The 20,897-nt window shown below is 36.7% G+C and overlaps 1 protein-coding gene across 3 annotated transcripts in view; it reads left to right on the top strand.

Annotated features, from left to right (window-relative positions):
* Positions 1-20,430, top strand: part of KANSL1L (KAT8 regulatory NSL complex subunit 1 like) — a 39,559-nt gene extending 19,129 nt beyond the window's left edge. For 2 of the 3 annotated variants that reach the window (XM_067470326.1, XM_067470327.1), the window contains exons 5-15: positions 308-429; positions 1,416-1,620; positions 8,251-8,398; positions 9,844-9,954; positions 10,369-10,506; positions 11,419-11,543; positions 13,334-13,458; positions 15,034-15,088; positions 15,445-15,554; positions 17,942-18,110; positions 18,991-20,430. In XM_067470326.1, coding sequence (XP_067326427.1) covers positions 308-429; positions 1,416-1,620; positions 8,251-8,398; positions 9,844-9,954; positions 10,369-10,506; positions 11,419-11,543; positions 13,334-13,458; positions 15,034-15,088; positions 15,445-15,554; positions 17,942-18,110; positions 18,991-19,215 — 1,533 coding nt within the window. In that variant the 3' untranslated portion in view covers positions 19,216-20,430. The remainder of the gene's footprint in view (positions 1-307; positions 430-1,415; positions 1,621-8,250; positions 8,399-9,843; positions 9,955-10,368; positions 10,507-11,418; positions 11,544-13,333; positions 13,459-15,033; positions 15,089-15,444; positions 15,555-17,941; positions 18,111-18,990) is intronic. The other variant, XM_067470332.1, reaches the window with a different exon arrangement.
* Positions 20,431-20,897: the final 467 nt, after the last annotated feature.

The following is a 20,897-nucleotide window of genomic DNA, read 5'->3' as shown; positions in this document are numbered from 1 at the left end:
TAAAATTTGAATTGTGTTTCAGAAATCATGTTTTGTCTTTGGAGAGAGGCAGAAAGACTTGACACAACTGTATTTTATTTCATAAAATGATATTTAGAATTTTAAAAAATTGGTTTCCTTGGCTCTTCTCTGTTTCATTAGAGTTACTTGTTTTGTTTGTTTTGAATACATAATAACTTCAGCAGAGAATGTGGCAGTTCAAATAGGAAGATTTATTTATAGTTCACAAGTTTATGATATGTTTATGATATGATATGTGCTGCACTTTAAATATAAGGGTTTTCATTTTCTTTATGGTTTGTTTCAGAGTGCTCAGCTGAGTGAAATAATCAGCAGTCTCATCACTCCCCTAACTCTATCTCCTACATCCTCCCCACACTCCCCAAAATCTTATAAGCAGAAAGAGCTGGTCAATGGCATCAATTTAAGGTAGGCTGTGCTTTCAAGTACTTCCAGATAGTATTGTAGTTTTAGCATTCGGGGGCATGTATTATAAATTGACATCATTACTTTGACCAAAAATAAATATGCTATTTCATTTGTTTTGTGTGTGTGAGAAGGGGGGGGGGGGGGAGGGAGGTATCAGACTTTAACTATGTATTGTAAAATCAGAATGTCATTTATGATGACTACAGTAGGTGATTAAACGTAGACAGAAATATCTAAAGGAGATATATATGAATTCTTCAGTCTTTACAGGCTATGGCCATAATAACCATAACCCTTTACATTTTATACACTGAACGCATATACATGTATGTTATTATTTTTTTTTAAAAAAAATAGAAGATCAATTCACATTTTGCTAGTGGTAATTTTCCATAGGCAAATGCATGTGCAGAATTATAGATGTGAAGTCTCCTTAGAACTAAGGAGTATGCTTGGTGCTCTGGAATAGGTGTGAATGTGGATCAAAGGAGGATTCCCACCAAAAAGCTATTAGAATATTAAAAGCAGGGCTCTGTGCAGGTACAAACTCTATTTGTGTGAGTTCACAGAACACCATTCAGCAAACCACAATGATAGGTAAACAACCTGTTATTGCGCCACCCCCAAAACTTGCACACATAATTTCTTCCGGCTTCAAAATTTCTTTGGATGTTTTCATCTCTGTTCCCATTTGATTACTTGGAAGTAGTACCCCTGTGAATACTGGGAGTTCATTTTTTTCTTACATAAATAATGGAAAACATTTTGAAAGTTTTAGAATTAAGAAATTAAAATGACTTTTTGATCTGATAAAAATTAAATATGTCTGGACCAGCAAAAATATGCTTCATGGAAGTTCATTACTGAGTGCAGCTGATCTTAAATTTGGTTATGGAACAGAGCTTAAATAATATAATTTTGTGCAATATCCAGTTCATCCCTTAAACTCTCTAATCAATCTAACATAATTATTTGACATGTTTCAGAGATCCTGAGCACAATGAAGAAATTTCATCTTCTAGTACCTGGTTGATTGATCAACAGCATCTGAAGAAAAGAAGGAAAGACAAGACAAAGCTGAGAACACCTTCTGTGATGACCACATCTGCTCGCACTAGACCACTTCAGAGTTTTCAGAGGAGAAAACTCTATAAAATGAGTACCACTTTCCGTTTGAACCAACAGGTGCAAGTGTGTTTCTTTGTTTATATACAAAACTATACTAAGATACTGTGTTTGTTGATTAAGCATAGTAATTATGTTGTTTTCACCAAAATATGAGTATTCCCTGTTTCAAGAAGGCAAGTCTTGAATAAGCTGGTCAAATATAAGGCTGGCCACAAAAGCTTAGCAGGATTTCATAAGTTGCCCAGGTTGGACATTGTTACTTTCATTTTAATAACTAGCTGTGATGTTGGATCATAAGTACTGTATGGAATTTTGTTCTTCCTAGTAATAAATAAATCAGGTAAAGCAAAGACTGGAAATTATAAATTGCATTTTCTTTGCTGTTAAATGCCAGCACCTGAGACTTAGGAAGCATTCCTTAAGGATAGCAGTGGACTAAGTGCTACATGCAACTCCTCAGAGCTCTTTTTCAAATACCTCCCATTTCTTTTGCTCCAGAATAACCCCAGATGCACTCTAGAGGATATGGCAGTATTTCCCACTGAAACATTTGTAGGATGCATGACTTCAGAGCTAAGTTGGAAATACTAAAGATGGAAAAATGTGATGATAGACATATTTTCAGATAAAATGTCTTCTTTTCACATTCTGTTCTGATAGCATATTTGCCTCCCTTGCCAGGCTTCTGTGCAACCTTTGCTACTCTTTAAGGAACATAGTCAGCACTTAAAAGTTTGAGTTCAAATACCATATTGAAAGGTGCCCTTATATAGTCTTTGGCCCCATCTATACTATATAATATAGTATAGATCCAACCAGTCCATACTTCAGGAAATAAAGCCCGGCTGCTCATTGGAGGAAAGGATATTAGAGATAAAGTTGAAGTGCTTTGGCCACATCATGAGAAGAAAGGAAGGCTTAGAGAAAACAATGATGTTGGGGAAAATGGAAGGAAAAAGGAAGAGGGGCCGACCAAGTGCAAGATGGATGGATGTGATCCTTGAAGTGATTGGCTTGACCTTGAAGGACCTGGGTGTGGCTATGGCCAATAGGGAGCTCTGGTGTGGGCTGGTCCATGAGGTCACAAAGCGTCGGAAACGACTGAATGAATGAACAACAACATACTATATACTGCAGTTTAACTGCACTGAACTGCATTATATGATAGTGCATACAGTACTCATATAATCCAGTTCAATGCAGTTGAACTGCATTCTAAAACTGCATTATATGGCAGTGTAGATGGGGCTTTGAAACATCAAGCTTGGGGAACAATTGGTGCTTGAGGTGACATTAGAGTATACAATTCCATGCTAGTATGTCAATGTGGACACACAAAAAGAAAGGTAGTGTAAATGACTGTTCACAAACTTTCTGTTTAAAGGAATGAAAAAAAATGTATTGTCCAGAAAAGAAGTGGGTAGGAATTGGGAATTGGGAGATTGCAGCAGCCCCGTGAGGAGAACTTGTATATCTCCTGCGTTTAAAAAAAAGTAGCCCTGTATTGCTCCCAAACACTCGGTTAAGGTGTTTGAGGGGCACTCTGTGTCTGGACCCTCCTGAGTAGTTTTAGGCCTCTTTTTACAACAGGAAATGGCCTGGAGGGCTTATTCTAAAAGACTTACCATATAACAGAAGTAGGCAGCTCAGTGTCTGCCCACATGGTACTACATTGCAGTTGTCATGTGCTCCAGCTTGCAAAGTTAGTGATTGAGGGATGAGGACAGTTATAATACATCAACATCTGGGACTCACAATATTTTCTACTTCTGTGCTACAGAGAAACACACTCCTTCCCAGCAAAAATGTAAAACAGTGTATATTTAACTAAACCTTTCAAGTGCTTAGTAGGTTTTGATGTTATGCCTTAGTCAGTCAAGTCATCCAAATGCTTAGATAGGGTTGGATTGTATTCCTTTGCAAGACATACGCACACACAAAACCATCTTACCAATGGAAAGAGAACTCCTGAACTTCATACCTTTGTCCTAGTATTGCCTTTCCCTTGAAGCAACGCTATGGGAAAGGAGAAACTATAAATATTTTATTGGAACACTGCACTCTATAGAAACATGTTACCATATGAATCTGTTTTTCGTTTGTTTTGGGGAATATGGGTTTTAGCTGAAAAAGCTTACACAGCTGCAGTGCTCAGTTTACAGGAAATTGAAATACTTAACTTTTTCCATATTTGTGCTGTTCCAGTAAAGCTTCATGGTCTTAGTAGTGCCTTACGATAATCTGTGTTAAATTAGCATTCACCTCAGCATGAGCAAGTTCTGAAGACCTTGAATTGCATTAAATACAAAGCAAAAATCCATTTTTCCTTAAGTAAATAAATAAACCTGAATCTTTTACATAGACAAAACCTTTACAAAATGAAGTATGCTTCATAATGTATGTTCAACATGCTGAGAAGTTTATCCTCTATTTCAGTACTACATTTTGTGTGTTCTTTATCCAAAATGCTTGGGACCAAAAGTGTTTTTAATTTTTGATTTTTTTTTTTAAAAAAAGAATTGGAATACCTTTATTTGCATTCAGTTGGCATTCATATCCAGAGTCTATATCCACGGATTCAACTACTCATGGCTCAATTTTTTTTAAAACAATCCAAAAAGCAATAATTGATCTTGTCATTCTATATAAAGGGTGCCGTTTTGCTACACCATTGTTATATAATGGGTCTTCGACATTCATGCTTTTTGGTATCCATTATGAGGTTCTGGGGCCAAACCACATTTTGGAGATGGGACCCGTCTGAACACATAATTCAGTCATGTTTCATAAGCACTTTAATATATAGTCTGAAGGTAATGTTATACAAAATGTTAATAATAGTTTTGTGCTTTTAACCATCACAAAACAAACTTCTCACTGTTTCACCCACCCATGTAGTTTTGGATTTTAGAGGATTTTGGAATTCTGTATAAGAGATGCTCAACCTGTATTGTGTTTGGGGACATGGAGGGGTCATGTTTTTAGTGCAGGAAATGCAATGTTTTGCAAGTTATACCTTAAGCTCTTGAATCAATATCAAAATAAGATTGGTATGAAATGTACCATCTTGTTGATAGTTCTATCAATATCAAGCTAAAATTAGTTGTCAAATAATTAGGAGAGTTTAAAAAATCTTTAAGCTTTTTGACTGGGATGTCACCAGTTGTCTTAGGCGATCCCTTGTTGGCCGAGTAGGATAGTCTTCCAGGATCAGTATTTTTGTGGATGTGTAGGTGACTGTGGAGTCCTTTTATGTACAGCACATTAGAATGTCTTCACTTCTTTAACAATCTCTCAGGCTCATTAGAAAGGCCAATTGGTTCATGCTCTCATGCTTTTTCCATACATACTTTTGCGTGAGAAAAAAAGGTAAGAAAGTGTCTAGTGTTAACTTTCTGCCAACAAAAAATCTATAAGAATACAAAGTAGCATCTTCAAAGAGCTGCTGGCTAAATTATATCTGATTGTTTCAAATTCTGTAATTCTGAATATTATAAGCTGTATTCTTAGGACCTTAAGAATATTATTTAGTGGAAGAGACAAAATGATAGCATTTTAAAAACTTAGTATTTTTTCTTTTAATAATCTGACCCAGTATGAATGCTGTGTGAAACCACTACTTCATCCCCAACTGTATTCATCTCTTGAACAATTTTTATATGAGATAGCACTACAGGAGCCCCCGGTGGCGCAGTGGGTTAAACCCCTGTGCTAGTAGGACTGAAGACCGACAGGTCACAGGTTCAAATCCAGGGAGAGGCGGATGAGCTCCCTCTATCGACTCCAGCTCCCCATGCGGGGACATGAGAGAAGCCTCTCACAAGGATGATAAAAACATCAAAATCATCCGGGCGTCCCCTGGGCAACATCCTTGCAGACGGCCAATTCTCTCACACTAGGTCACTCCTGACATGACAACCCCCCCCCCAAAAAAAACCAAACCTACAACATTGAACATTACAGCTTTGACAAACCAAGAAAAGGTCTACCACCTGAGCCTCTCTATTTAGCACTGAGTCCAGGAGACCTCCCAAACTGCTCCTTGGAAGGAGTGCAACTTCATCTAAAATTTGTCCAGTGGGGTCAGTTTCTCTACTCACAATACCTTCCATCTTTTCTGAATTAACACTCTGATAAATGCATTTCAAAGGTTTTAATGTTTTTCCATGTAAATAATATCTGGAATTGTCAGATAACTACATCTATTTTACTTGTCTATATCTCAGAAAACATGTATTACATTTATTGAATGGCCTTTTGTATTTGGTATTGTTGATTCAAGGCATATATTTGACTATTGAGAGAGAGGGGCTCAGTGTTGCTATTATGTTGTAGAGTGTATTGTTTCATTTAAAATATATATTTTTCAATAGACTATTGAAGCTTTGTCCTCTGCGCATCAAGGTTTCTCTATCTCAAAATATGTTTTGCATTAAAATATGTCTTTGTTGTTAAACATCTAGTCACGGAGAGAATCCATTTGTGCTTTTTTGCACGACTAGCTGGAAAAAAAAACTTTTTTGTAAGGCATGGTTTACATTTCAAGTTGAAGTTTTATTCCAAGTAAACTTTTTAGTGAAATGTCCTATTTTACTTCCGTGGGAACTTTGGAAAATGTCAAATCTTTCATAAGAGACAGTTTGATTCTAGGATGTCACTTACAAGTGACTGAGCAGTGAGCTCCAAAAATGCTTTAACTAACCACATATTTATATTAGCAATAAATTGTTTACAATGAGAGAGATCTGTGGTCTTCCAGTGCAGCTGTATGTTCTTTAATGAAAACAAATGTAAACAGAGAACACTTTATATAGATTTCATAACATGGATAAATCCCCATATTGCAGCAGGTTTTGTTTTGTTTTTTTGAGATAGTTTTTTTTTTTACCTGCAGATTGGATCATGATAGCAAGTTAGTAAAGACTTGGTCGAATTCTCTTCTCTAAAAAAATACCTTTTCTCCTATCATTTTTCTTCTTCTTCTTCATGCATTCTCAAGTTGAATCCTATTGATTCCCCCCACCCAAAGCATTTTCCCCAATATATTGAAATGTATTACATATTTGACTGAAGGATGTATTAGAGGCTTTAAAAAGAATGAAATTCACATTGATGATAAGCTTAATTACATTTGTATTTTGTAAAATGAATGTTCCCTTTTAATAGTAAATGGCATAACTCTTATTTGGATTTTTATCATAAATATTTAAAGAATGAAATTTTTAATAAGGAAAATTGGAGAATCCCTTCTGTAGTCAAGATGAAGCTCAGATGGATTTTAAGGGGATTAATTCATTGCGGATAAATCTGTCAGGCCACCTACAAGAGCAGGAGAGTGGTATTACATCCAGCTTGTCTGCTTTTCAGAAGTAATTGTATAAAAGATGCTTTGGGAGCTCAGGTGAAAGCATTCACAATTCATGTGTTGTTCCCTTGACCAAATGAACTAGAAACTTTAGTTACATTTCTGCCTCATTACAACACACATAAGGGTTCCTTTCTGGTTTCCCTTTTTTATGTAAACTTTATTGTAAACATCTTATGTCCTGATTTTCTACTTTACATGGGCTTACAACTCAGTGAGTAAAGACAAGCAAATCATGCCCTGGTCAAGCTGTAAACATCTAGAACAGGGGTCCTCAAGCTAAGGCCCGAGGGCTGGATATGGCCCTCCAAGGTCATTTACCCGGCCCTCACTCAGGGTCTACCTAAGTCTGAAACGACTTGAAAGCATATAGCAACAACAACAATCCTATCTCATCAGCCAAAAGCAGGCCCACACTTCCCATTGAAATACTAGTAAGTTTATATTTGTTAAAATTGTTCTTCATTTTAATTGTGTTGTTTTTAAGTGTCTTTTGCTCTACAAATAAGATATGTGCAGTGTGCATAGGAATTTAGTTTTTTATTTTTTCAAATTATAATTCGGCCCTCCAACAGTTTGAGGGACCGTGACCTGGCCCTCTGTTTAAAAAGTTTGAGGACCCCTGGTTTAGAACATCAACATGTTCAGTTATTGAAGCACCACCAAAATACAGTCCAAGTGGATTACCTGGGGCAGTGAGTTCTACCACCAAGGTACTACTGTGGAACTGTTTTACTAATGTCCCCACTATGGATGTGATCAAAGTCATCTGCCAATTACCTCAGCAATTTCACACAGAAAGAGATGGCTTTGAGAGTATTCAAATATGAATATACTGTCCTTTAGAGGTAATCACCAGCAGTCCTGAACTGCCCTGAAGACACATGGAGAGTCTGAGTAATTAACATAGCGATGACATGACATGCTTTAGAAAATGGACTTTGGTGCTTCGCTCTGCATTATTTGAGTCTTGGAAACAGGCTTCAAAGGCAGCTCCGTATGGTCTGTTTTAGTTACCCAGTCTAGATGTAACTGATTGGAGAGTCATCAAACCTAGAGAAGGGTATAATTTTCTAGGAAAATAGAGGAGAGAATTAAAGCTGTGAAAACAACTACTAGCCATAGCTAGCTATTATTTTACTGTCCTGGAGAAAAGTTTGTCCATCTAACCTATAAGCCTGATTTTTGGATGGAAGTACAACTCCATCCCAAAAGTACCTTTTTATTTAAGCGATATTGTGTTGTTTTGTCTGGATTAAGCTTCACTTTGTTAGCAACATTTGTTGTAGAATATGAATAAACGATAACTTTTCTGTGTAATCTTACAGACCATGCAGCTGGAAGACAGATTGTTTAACACAGAAGACGTGAATTCAGCCTCCACGTGGGATAGTTATGAATTGAGCCTGAACACGCAAAAACAATTCATGTTAGAAGTGGATGCTTCATTCCATCCTATCTTATCATTTCCTACAGGTAAACATTTCTTTGTAATCATATATGTAGTGTAACAGTTCTTCAAATGCAGTTGATTTTTTTTAAAAGGTAGTGAATGGGGCAAAAGTGGGAAATAATGGCTTTATGGCTGGAGGTCCTCTCTAGCTACTTGCTGGAAGTGGAATGGAGAGCAATTTGGAGACAGGAAAGTGAAGCAGGGGGAAGTGACACCCACAATAAGCATTCTTATGAACTGGCTACAGGTCTGCTTTTGATTTATTGCGTCATTGCCAACACCGGAAGAAGGTGCTTTCTGTAACCTAAAAATCCATTTCTCTCGTGCATAGAAACTTGTGCAGACTGATTTGAAGTGAATCTGGGATGATGCTGTGTGATCAGGAATGTTTTCCATCATTAGGGTGCTGCTAATGCAATAATTTTTATAAATTTTTTATAATACCACACATGGTATTTCAGAAAATATTATTTCCTGTATTCTCAGGTAACAGAACCTGTTGGTGGGATATAGAGTAATTCTTCTGATGCATGTGAACTGTGATCAGATGCTGGAAATATCCTAAACCTATTTTGGCACTTGAAGCAGTACTTGAATTGACTCCAGAATCAAATAAGCAGTAAATAAAGTCCAAGCAAAACAGAGTCCCAGTTTACCTGTATATGGTTGTGTAAACAAGTGAAAATGTCTGCCACTAATGGAGTGGTGTACTTTGGTACTGTTAGCAGTAGTATGAATCACAGTAATATGATAACATAAAATTGACTTGTAAAAATGGAGGGATAATTACTTAAAATAGAAGTTATTTTTATTTCTTTTTAAAATGATACTTTATTTCATTTTCACAGTTTTATTTTTTATTATTGTGTCAGAAGCGACTTGAGAAACTGCAAGTCGCTTCTGCAAAGGAAAACAAAGGAAGAGGGGAAAAAGATGGGAGATAGTAAAAATATGGTATGTTGATCATGGAGTTTTGTTAGTGAATTAATTCTATATATGTGTCTGTTGTATCACCAAGAGTGTGACAAGGTGGGAAATTATGGTACATATTCTTTAACAAATAAAGGTGTTCCAACTACAGTATATTCCATTCCAAAGGCATTTTTTTTTATTATTTCTGACACTGAAGAAGATGAACTGAAGTATCAAAGGGAAGAGCAAATTCAATTTCAGGTTAAACATTCACTGCAAACTGAGCTGTCCACTGCTACAGTTGCCATGATTCCTATGGTTGGAATGGTTTGGAAAAGATTAATTGTGCATATATCATTGACATTCTTGTTTAGATCCCAGTTAATTTTTCCCCCTACAAGATTCTGGATAACTCACATTTGAAAATAGATTAGTCTTCAAATTAACTCCGGGAAATAAGTACAGTTATGTGGTGGTAACATATATACAATGTATATGTAATCTATTCTTAGTTTTAAAGTTGTTTATTTTCATATTACCCATCCGTATTTTTCAGATACTCCTCTTCATGTACATTTTAGGAGATTGCTCAAGAAGTGTGAGATCAAAGGTGATCCTTTGGAGACTTCTGCCCTTGGTTTCGAATTTAAAATGTCTCCTTCAAATGGTATGTCATCCAGAGATTTTTAATTTATTTACATTTTATATGGCTTTGTTGAGAATGGTCATCACGAAACTTTGGTTGAAAAGGGCTTGTTCATCTGTAGATATCTGCTTGAAATACGAGAACAAAAACTGAATTGTGATTGAAAAGGAAGGGGAAAAATTAGCATTTCTTGATTAGGCTATCTTCTATTATCCTAATATCTTTTAATGAATGACCCACTGAGCTCATTAAGACTTATTTCCAGATTGGTGTCTATAGCTAGAAAAGATTAAATCTATTCACTGTCCACTTCATTTGTCTTTCCAATTTTAGATGGTTTGAAGTTTCCTTAATATGTGTTACTAGAACATGTTAACTTCCTGTATAATTTAAACAGGAAGGATAACTGGTAAAGTTATGTTTATTCTGTTGTAGAATATTTTCAGTATAAAACTCCTCCTCAACAGTGGAACTGTGGATATGATTCCACTTCCAGATATCAAGCTTTGTCAGAAATATCTGAACAGATGACTGACGGAAGGAAGAAAAGACATTTAAGTGAAACGGTGACAGGTAAGTTGGGTTAAAATGTCTCATGATTAAAGAAATGAATAAAAAGTTCATTGATCTTACTGATAGGATAAGTTATAGATTGTATTGTAAGTTTTTAAGCAATACTTTCTATTCCAGTTAGGAAACCCTACCTGCACCTACACTTTTTTTTTGTGCTTTCCTTTCACTATGCACACGATGATGAATGATGACAGCAGTCCACATGTCATTTGTTCCTCAGAAGTTTACTGTCATTTATGGATAGTGCCATTTTCCATGTGCAGCTTAAATGATAATATACGGCAGGACTTTTGTTTTACCCTAAAGTGCATTTTAGAGTCAGTATCTGATATCATTTATGCAATTTGTATTTCATTGGAGTCTGCTGAACTCATGATTAGGGATTAGGGATCCTCTGAAGATGCCAGTTGCAGATGCAGGTGAAATGTCAGGAGAAAATGCTCCTAGAACATGGCCATACAGCACAGAAACCACACAACACCCTGGATTAGGGATCTGATGCAAACCTTAATGAACTTCTGTAGTGTAGCAGTTGGTATATATTTTAGCCATTGTGACTCCAGAAGCAAGAGAGAGGTGTGCCCCCCCCCCCCCCTTCTGTAGTATGTTTGAGATACAAGTTTTCAGTAAACTAAAATCAAATAACATACTCAGAAGAAATATTTTGTTGGGCTCTTGAAGTTCTGATACAGAATCGGAAATCATGGAATACTGTTGAAACATTCCTGGATTAATCCTTTTATAAAGATTCTCATGAAGAATTCTGATAATTACTATGCCTTCCAAATCCATTTATCCATTATCCCATGGGGCATTGAACTTACTAAAGTCAGCATTCGAGCATATATGCAGAATTAATTGCATTGCCTTTTTATTAATAGATAATGGAATCTTGTTCTTTTTTTATGACAGGACAAAGTAAGAATAGATTTGAAGCATTTTCTTTTCAGCATGAAGAACAGCAATCCCATAATAATTTTACAGGCTCAGCCATTGGTGACATGCTGTCTAGATCAAGTCACATTACCTCATCCCAGGTATGGTAAAACAAATTAGCAGGGAGATTTGCAACCTGATTTACAACCCATATATAAATGATAAATCAGATATATGAAAAGATTAATTGTATTTGCTTTGTATATCTCCTGGAACAGTAGAATTGGAAGAGGTATTAAGTTAAAAAAATCTATACCTGAAAAAAAGGATTTAGAAACCTTGGGTTAATTATGTTAGCTAATAAAGAACAATAAGACTAATAGTATGACTACTACAAATTACTAATTCCTTTTTACTTCTTTGTAAAAAATATTTTGGATTTGATTATGATCATTGGTAGATAGATTTTAGAGAGGATAGTAGTTATAATAAAAGAGAGGTATAAACTGATTGTATGTTTAAATTACTGCTGAATTAAAAATGGAACATCCCTTTCCTCCTGTATCTTTTCTTTCTTTTTTTCTTTCAACTTTTTTTGCTTTCTTCCTATTTTTTTTCCTTTCCCTTTATGTATACCTTTTAATATATTGGCCATTTTCAGTTTTTTTTTTTTAAAGGCAAAACTAGCAGTAGCTGCATTAGAATTTGCGTTGTAGTTTGATTCCTATTCTAGTCACACTCATGCATTTACTATTATTAAAGATTTATTCTTCTAAATACTTGTTAGTGCTGCTTTCCTGTGTTCAGTAGTTACAACAAAGTTAGTCAAAATGAAATTTAGTCTGGCAAATATGGTATATACATTTATGTTTATACTTCTAATTACATATTCAACCCCATGTTTTATGGCACTGGCATTGTTCTGTCAGGACAAGCTTCAGAGTAATTCAGGTTTTTAAAAAAATTAGAGCAAGAACTCAAATTTCTGTGTATTGTTTTGGTTTATTAATCAAGCTTACTTTGTGTGTGTGTATGTGCTCTCAAGTCAATTTATGGTGACTCAATTAATTTCATAGTGTTTTCTTAGACAAGGACTACTCAGATGTGGTTTGGCCAATCCTTTCTCTAAAATATAGCCTACAGCACTTGGTATTCACATATTGCACCATAATTTCAGTTTTAGTGTATATACTGCTGAAGCAAGCACTATCATATCATTACTTCAGTTCAGTATGTTTTGTGATTATCCCTCATTGTAAGATGTACATTTGTATTTGGCAAAATTCCACCTGTGATTGTGACATCGGTCAATTAATATTATCAAGAACACCATAAGCATATTATCAAATATTATCAAAACCATCACTAGCATAGCTTTGATTAAGCGCCAGTCTGTTTTTAAAATTACATTCAGCTATTATCTGATGCAATGCAAGAGGAAGTGATTTTTCTTTTATTTCCAATCCCATTTCAAGATAAGATGCATAAGCACAAAATGGATTGACCTGTAGTAGAATCACAATCCCTCCAATTCCATGTTTGCTGCTTGAATAATAGTTCTGAACATTTATTCTCTTATCAGTCCATGCCCTGTACTGGTCTTCCAAATATGGGCCCAAGTAGTCTAGGACAGTGTTCCCAAACATTGATAAGATACTATGGAATTCAGCTCTCTGAAGTCCCAGGCAGCATGGCTAGTGGTCAAAAATCCCAGAAGGTGAGGTTCAAAACACAGGGGTGATCAAATTTGAGAACCAATGGTAGGACTATGTTGCAGAAACAGTGAGGAAAAACTTTAAGCTTAAAAGGGGAAATGATAACAGAAAAGCAGCACTTCGTTAGTGCTCATCTTGAGTGCTATAGTTGATGTTATAGTTCTGTGCACTGAGGTTAATTGACTGTTGTAACCATTTAATGTCAATAGATACATGATATAATTATTTTTAAATAGCTTAATTCTAGACGGAGACTAAGAAGTGAGAGCTCCTATGATATAGACAATATTGTCATCCCTATGTCACTGGTTGCGCCATCTAAGTTGGAGAAACTGCAGTATAAAGAAATTCTTACTCCAAGGTACGTGTCATTTATTTTCAGTTCCTTCTCAAAATAGCTTAAAACTATTTTTTCAATGGTTACTATCAAAATTAAATACAGAACTGAAGAGAAATGGAGATAGTGCTTATACTGACCATTTGTCCTCGGGCCAATAAGGTATAGCAAATGCCACATCAGTCCCAAGATGGTTTTGACTGACAGCCACCCAGCCACTGCAGAGGTGGGCAATAGTCCTGGCTATACAGCAACACTGAATCCAATTTGGCAGCACTGGACAGCCTCTCTTTTTGTCCCTCTCGTTCTCTTTGTCACAGTAGCCAGTAGGCCCAACATGGGTCGTGCTAGTCAGTCAAGGCCTGGAGCAATGGTTGGCTGGTGTGCCAAATGCAGGAGGTTGAGCTTGGGGAACGCAGGATGGCTGGGTAAAGTTGTGACAGTTTGCTCTGGATTCTGGGGAAGAATTCAAGAAACCTGCAACTTTGGTTAATGTAATTCAAGACTGTGTTAAACAGCTTTAGTCTGTGTTAACCTAGATTAGCTCTCTGTGTTGTTTAGCTTTCAAGGAGTTGATTTGCTGGCCCTTTATGCTAAGTGCCTGTGTAGATGTGCCCTGGGAAGGAAAGAGTTATTTGGCACAAATTTCTCATCCTTATCAGAATATCTCAGATTTCAAGAGTGCCAAGTCTTTATGCAATAACAGCACTCCTGGTTTTTCTGTGTTACTCTACAGCCATGAATTAATCAAATCCATGTTGGATTTGTCAGATCCTAATGTTTAGATCTTAATGCTGACATGAGACCAACATCAGTACCAACCAGGTCTTTAGGAGTCTACAGAAGAGCAGGTCATAAACAAAGTATCTCCATATTATGTATTCCTCCCAGAGGTGACAGTCAGTGGTGAATTCCCTCAATAGATCTTACATCTTAAGGAAGTTTATAAAGGAAGTTTTTGAGGTCCTAGACCAGTAACTTCTACGCATCAATTTTGGCTGTCATTTAAACATCATTACTTAACCTGGAGGATATAATAGGCATCTAGGATAAAACCACTGTCCTGTGTTTTTTATATATTGTTCTCAAGAGCAGTTTTGTTTCCGGTTTTGCAGCTTCCAAACATACTCCCTATAAGATAGTAGTTCTCAACCTTTGGGTCCCCAGATGTTTTGGAATTTAACTCCTAGAAATCCTAACAGCTGGTAAACTGGCTGAGATTTCTGGGAGTTGTAGGCCAAAACACTTGGGGTCCACAGTTGAGAACCTTTGCTATAAGACATGTTTTGTGTGTGTATGCATATTATTTTTCATTTTTTCATTGACAATCACTGAATAAATGAAAACATTATTTCAGCAATATAGATGGGAAGTTACCAGCATGTGCATTGTGGTAGTGTTGGAGAGCTCTGAAAATATCTTTTGCCAGCTAGCAGCCCAGAATTTGAATGAAATTACTTTGACCAAGAAGAATTTATTTATTCATATGCTAAATGAATCAGTGCGCAGTTATTTCTATGCAAAATAACTTTTCACAGTGTAACAGAACTGGATTATATTCAGATAATCCTGCAGTGAGGAATATTTTCTTATCAACAGCTGGAGAACTATTACACTCAAGCCTTTGAGATGTCTACAGGAAGATGAAGAAAAGGTAAACTGCATTTCCATTAATCTAATGACGTAAAACATCACATTTTTCACTTTAGAGATGGGAAACCCTGGAAATTGGGGAGCGAGGATGGAAAAAATGGGAAAATTGGGGAAAGAAACAGAAAAAAACTTTAATCCTTAGCCACTGCACCTGGCCATGCAGGAGCCGAGGATGAAATGTCTTTCTCGGCATGCGGCCCCATACTTCTCTGTATGCGGCCGCGTGTCATCGAAAATGGCTAAGCATGTCACTGCTGACACGCATGTCATAGGTTCGCCATCATGGTTTTAGGATGTTCAGATACTTATGACTAAAAGGTTTTACTGCTCTTATAATCTGACAACTTTAACACTTAGGTGGAAGATCTGTCTGATGATGTCTTTGCTGTTCGACATGCAAAATATGAAGACAAAGAGAGAGCTCGATGGTCTCTGTGGGAGCAGTGCCATTGGCCCAAAAGGAACAGGCAAGTTGAAATTGAATGTTTTCCAGTATTAGTCTTCTCAGGCCGCTGGATTTTTCCCCCTCTACAAGCAGACTCCCAAGTTCTTTGTTGTGATCTCTGGTGATTCACACAAGTGAATGACACAGTTCCACACAGAGCATCCTTGGAACTTTCTAGAACAGAACAGTATTTTCAGTAGAGGGCATATATATGCACACTGCTTGTGCTTATTACTTCACTATTTGTCATAATTTATTTTTAAACAATTCTTCCTAAACTGTCAGTCCCATTCTCAAATGGGGTCCCTTTAGCTCAATGCTGGGATCATGAAAAAATTGGCAATTGTGAAAGGTTTATGAACATGACCCATTTCCACAAATCTGTTAGCAACAACATATAGTGTTTACAGTGGACTCTCCAGAAGATGCTTCAGCTCCACAGAAAGGAAAATTGTTTAGCAAACCTTGCAAATGCTGGTTTAGCAAAGCCTTGCAAATGCTGGTTTGTTACCAAATTTTTACACACATTTTATATGCCTATTTACTCGAGGACTCAGAAAAAATTATTGGGTGGAAAGGGGTAGTGAGTGGCCATGTCATTTTATGTGGCCTTCCAGGTGCTGGATTATAACTCTGATATTCCTCATCATTAGGCATCATGATTAGAATTGTTGGGAGCTGTGATACAGTAACTATTGAAATTCTGCAGTTTGTTCTGTTTAGCCAGGATTGTGAAGTTTGAATTGAAATACAAGGCTGTGATGTCTGACTTTAAAAATCCTTTAACCTTTCCCCAACTCAGAGTCACGCATGATATTGGGTTGCAATTCCCATTACCCACAGTCTGCATGGTGGATAATTAAAAGTGGTGGGAGTTGTTCAATAACGTATGGGGGCCCAAATTGGCTAAAAACTGAAGAGCAGCAAACACTAAGTAAATTATAGTGGCCATCTGAATCAATGGATTCTTTATCCATTGATTCAATGGCCCTTTGAAGGGAGATATAAGGCTGTTGTGACCCTCAACACCCCTGGTCTAGACCTAACTTGGCTTTTTATTCTCTGAGTTGATGGGGGGAGCAAACCACATACTCTCAGGATATTCCCCACATGCTAGCATACTTGGCAGGAGTTCAGAATTATTTCCAGTTAGGTCCATTGACTTCCTTCCCTTGTTTGCATTTTTGTAAATTTCCGGTCTTGCCAACTTCATGAGTTTTCCTTAAGCTCATATCAAAACACTTATATTAGGAACAGCAGTTAAGAGGGAGGAACTTTAAAGATAACTTCAATAGTTCCTCCATATTTGTGGGTCTGGGGTACAGAATTCCCATGAAAATTGAGAAACCTAGAATATTAATAAAAATGCAAATGCTTTTTCTAAACAAACAAACCCAACAACCCTCTAAAGCATGTTTCTCTAGGCATTTGTAGATCATCCAATGTGATTTTCTGGTTGGCCCTCCATATCCCCAGATTCAACAATCCACACCTGGAAAATACAGTTTAGGTATCCTTACCCCCAAAATCAGAAAGGCTAAAAAATTGAAACTTTTTTCTGCCCCACTCTCTATCTCTTCCTTTTAGCAAAGGGGGCTAGCTAGTTATGCATTTTTCTCAAGGAGTTGTCACTCCACCACCATCTGAAGTCTGACAGGGTACATGGGAAGAGGGAGGACTCTGGGTTTTGCTGCTAGAATTACACAAAATCAGACCAGGGGAGGAAAAAGTCCAAATACGGAAGTCGGGGAATGTTGCAAATCTCTTGTTGCCTGGCCAAACAATGTTGCATTTTCCTTCTGCCCAGTGGGCAGGACAGGCAGCCTGGAAATAGGCTCAAACACAGCATGGAGCTTTGCGACATTCCCTGAGCACATTATTGCAGCCAGATGCATTTGGACCCCACCACCCCTCCGCCAGATGTATTTTTCCAAGGGATTTGTACAAAATCCTTTAAAAAAAAACAAAAAAAAACTTTCATTTTGTATCGCTATCTGTAATTATAGCATTTCAAATATAAGACATAATGGTAGATTTCAGATATTATAACTAGCTTTTCTGATAAATTTCAAAATGTTTTACTTCCTGCTTCAGTAATAAATGTGAAATGGAATTGGTAGCAGATATACTGCCCTATATCCTAGGATCTGACCCCAGCTTATCTGCTTTGAACTGGATTATATGAATCTCCATTGCCATATAATCTGGGATAAGAAGATAATCTTGGATCAGATCCTGGGATATAGGGCAGTGTGGAAGAGGCCTTGGGTGTAATGGGTGGCCTGATCTTGCTTTTTTAAAGGACTTCTTCAGGGTGTTCAACGTTCTTTTCAGAATTTTACAAAATCAGTCTTATTTTTATCAGAGTAGTTCTCTTTAGAAGAAGTTGAACCTTTTATTTCATTATAGATCCTACAGTAGAAGTTTTGAAGGACAAGATCCAGCACTAAAAGAAAAACAGGTCAACTCCAATTTGACACCCAATTTTTCTGAAAGCTCCATTGATAATACTTCAGAGATATGCAATTATTTCTGCTCGGGGACACCACAATCTTCAGAAGGAAATCAAGAAACAACGGTGACTATATATTTAATAATAGCCAGGTCTGATTAATGTGGGGCTGCTGAAAGGTCCTGTTGTATTAGCAGAAAGAGAGATCAATCCTACTTCTGGTAAATATATTGTTAAACATTCTTACTCAGAATTCTTACATTGTATTTTACTTTTTGAGAAGCACATTGTGTTGTTTCTGTAGTATTTTGCTGTTACGCAATAACTGTGTCATACTAATTCATACCAGGGAATGGCATAGCGTAGGCTAGGGGTGAGGAAAATGCAGTTTTTCAGATGTTGTTGAACAGCAGCTCCTACTTTGTTGGCAAGCCTCTTAGACATCATATGTGTTCCCCCCTAGAGTTTTCATATAACGTTGCTACTGTTATCATCCTTATTTATATCCCTTTTTATTAGAATAAGGACTCAAAAGGGTAATTTAGGAATAGTTATACAAGGTCCGGTCTTCTGAAAGCTTATTTTCTGCTAAATAGGATTTTAAAAAAATGTTATTGTAACATGGGAATGGGAGCCCTTTGAGAGCTGCATCCCAACAATGTCTCTACCTTTTTCATTTTAAAACCTTTAAAGTGGGATTCTGCAATGTTTTTTGTTCAGGGGAAGTTTTCTTAAACCACAAAATAAACTGGAAACCAATTTTTGGTTTACTTCTTGTTTGAAGAAAATGTTTCTCCTGGTCCGTGGCTAAAGGTATGACAAGAACATATTTAGTAACAAAAAATTAGTTAGTTAGTTAGTTAGTTAGTTAGTTAGTTATGGGAAGCAGGGCCTTTAAAAAAGGTTCCATTCAGCCTGCAGGCCATACTTTACCATGCTTTGTTCTAAGCGATGATATATATTTATTGATAGCTTACATCTTCTTTTGCTTCTTTATACCTTTCAGGCTGTTCTGTGGGCACAACGGACTTTTCCACTAAATGATAAAGAAGCAGAAGCTTTAATATGCCAACCTCTGATAACAGTTGTACCAGAAAGTTCAAATGTGGATATTTTCAGTGACTCTCATTGTCATTCATATGGTGCCTTCAGTTTTCCAAATGATAAGCAGCCACAAAAGGAAGAGCATGCCCAGTATTTGGAAACTAGCAGTCTGAGAAAACAAACGTGACAGAAAATAGCATGGACATTGTGAAATCTAATTAGGATGAAAGAATGGGTAAGGTAAAGCATTTTTGTGCTCGTACAAGCAATAGCAGCTGGAACTATAATATTTATACTTACAACCCATGTTTTCTTCCCCCCCTATTTTTGATAGGCAGTATAGAAACACAAGTGTAGTTTCTTTTTATCTGAACCACAAGAAGAATGATTTGACTCCAGAGGACTAAAATCGATGTCAAAAGTGGACACTCTTAAACTGTAACCAGCATTTTGCTGCCATGTTTTGAAAGACTGGAAAGACATTTTAAGTACATGTGCAGTTGCAGTCCATCAGATAGTGCTTCTCCTCCCACGTTAGCTTTAGCTTACACAGAAAGTCAAATTAAGAAACTTGTGTGTGAGCGGCAGGCATACATATAGAAATACATTGTTCCCTTTAAGGGGAATGTTTTATCCAGAGAAGAATCAACTATTTATAAATTTGATTATGTGGATACATACCTATTGAGTTCTGTTCTGAGGGGCCAAAATACATTAATTCTAATCAGTTTTTAAAATATTTTTTGTGTTTTATAGTAGATACATATGCATTTTTAAGTGCAAGGAATAGAAAGGACTGAGAAATATTTTTAACTAAAAGAAACCCCCTCTCGATTTCACAAGAAGTATGCACTTTGTAACATTTGAGCATTATCCATTCCGCACTTGTACAGAAAAATTATTGTTTGTTTATGTGTTACATTTAGCAGTGTTTTACATACCGTGCATAAACCAGGGTTTTTTCCTTATTCATTTTCAAATTTAGTGTTTAGAATATCATCCACATCCTCCAGCGATGTGGATTGCCACTCACATTCAGTGGCACCTTTTTGATTTGGCTATGTTCTGCTGTCAAGAGGATAGCTCTTCTGTTTTAAGACTTTTTGAAGAAGGCATCTCGGTCAAGCAGGTTTTTATTCAATGTCCTATCCAAAACTATGCTATACAGTGGGTAGGTGCCAAATTTTTGTTTCCTCTTTATTCCAATGGACTGGAAGTACACTGGATGTTGTAAAAATGTTCAGTTGCATTTCAACACTACAGCCTATGTTAGATTGTAGTTTATTGCAATTTTCTTTTAACTTTGGAAAAAAAGATTTTTGTTCAAAGAATTAAACTTGGATCTTGCCTCTGAAACAGCAATTTTGAATGCAAGTTTTTAAAATAAAAAGTTATTTCTGTACATTACAGTGTGACATTGGTGGATAAAGATTTCTAGCAGCAAGCTGAATCATGTAAAAGGTTTCTCTTTTAAGATCAAGCTCCCCCTCTAATATCCTAAATTATGGGTCAACATAACTATACACTTTATAATCCATTATGGGGGAGCCTGTTTCCTAGCAAAGGTGGTTCTGCATCAGGCATTGGGTCTTTTCCTGCCCTCTGCTGCCATTTCTGTATTGGAGGCTATGTTCAAGGTCCTGAAATGTAATCTGCAGTTTCTCCCACACTGATCTAGTTCTTCACAACCAAATCCTTTATAAACCCAATAGTGTATAATGTATTGAAAAGTACTAGGTTCCATGCCATTCTTACGTTAGCTTCCATCTGCAACTACTCCAGCTATAATGTTGGCAGCCTATTTCCATCCTCTAATGCAGTGGTTCTCAACCTGTGGGTACCCAGATGTTTTGGCCTTCAACTCCCAGA

This window comes from Anolis sagrei, chromosome 1, assembly GCF_037176765.1.
Source record: "Anolis sagrei isolate rAnoSag1 chromosome 1, rAnoSag1.mat, whole genome shotgun sequence".
Classification (NCBI taxonomy): Eukaryota; Metazoa; Chordata; class Lepidosauria; order Squamata; family Dactyloidae; genus Anolis; species Anolis sagrei.
This window is presented reverse-complemented; position numbering and strand designations above follow the sequence as displayed.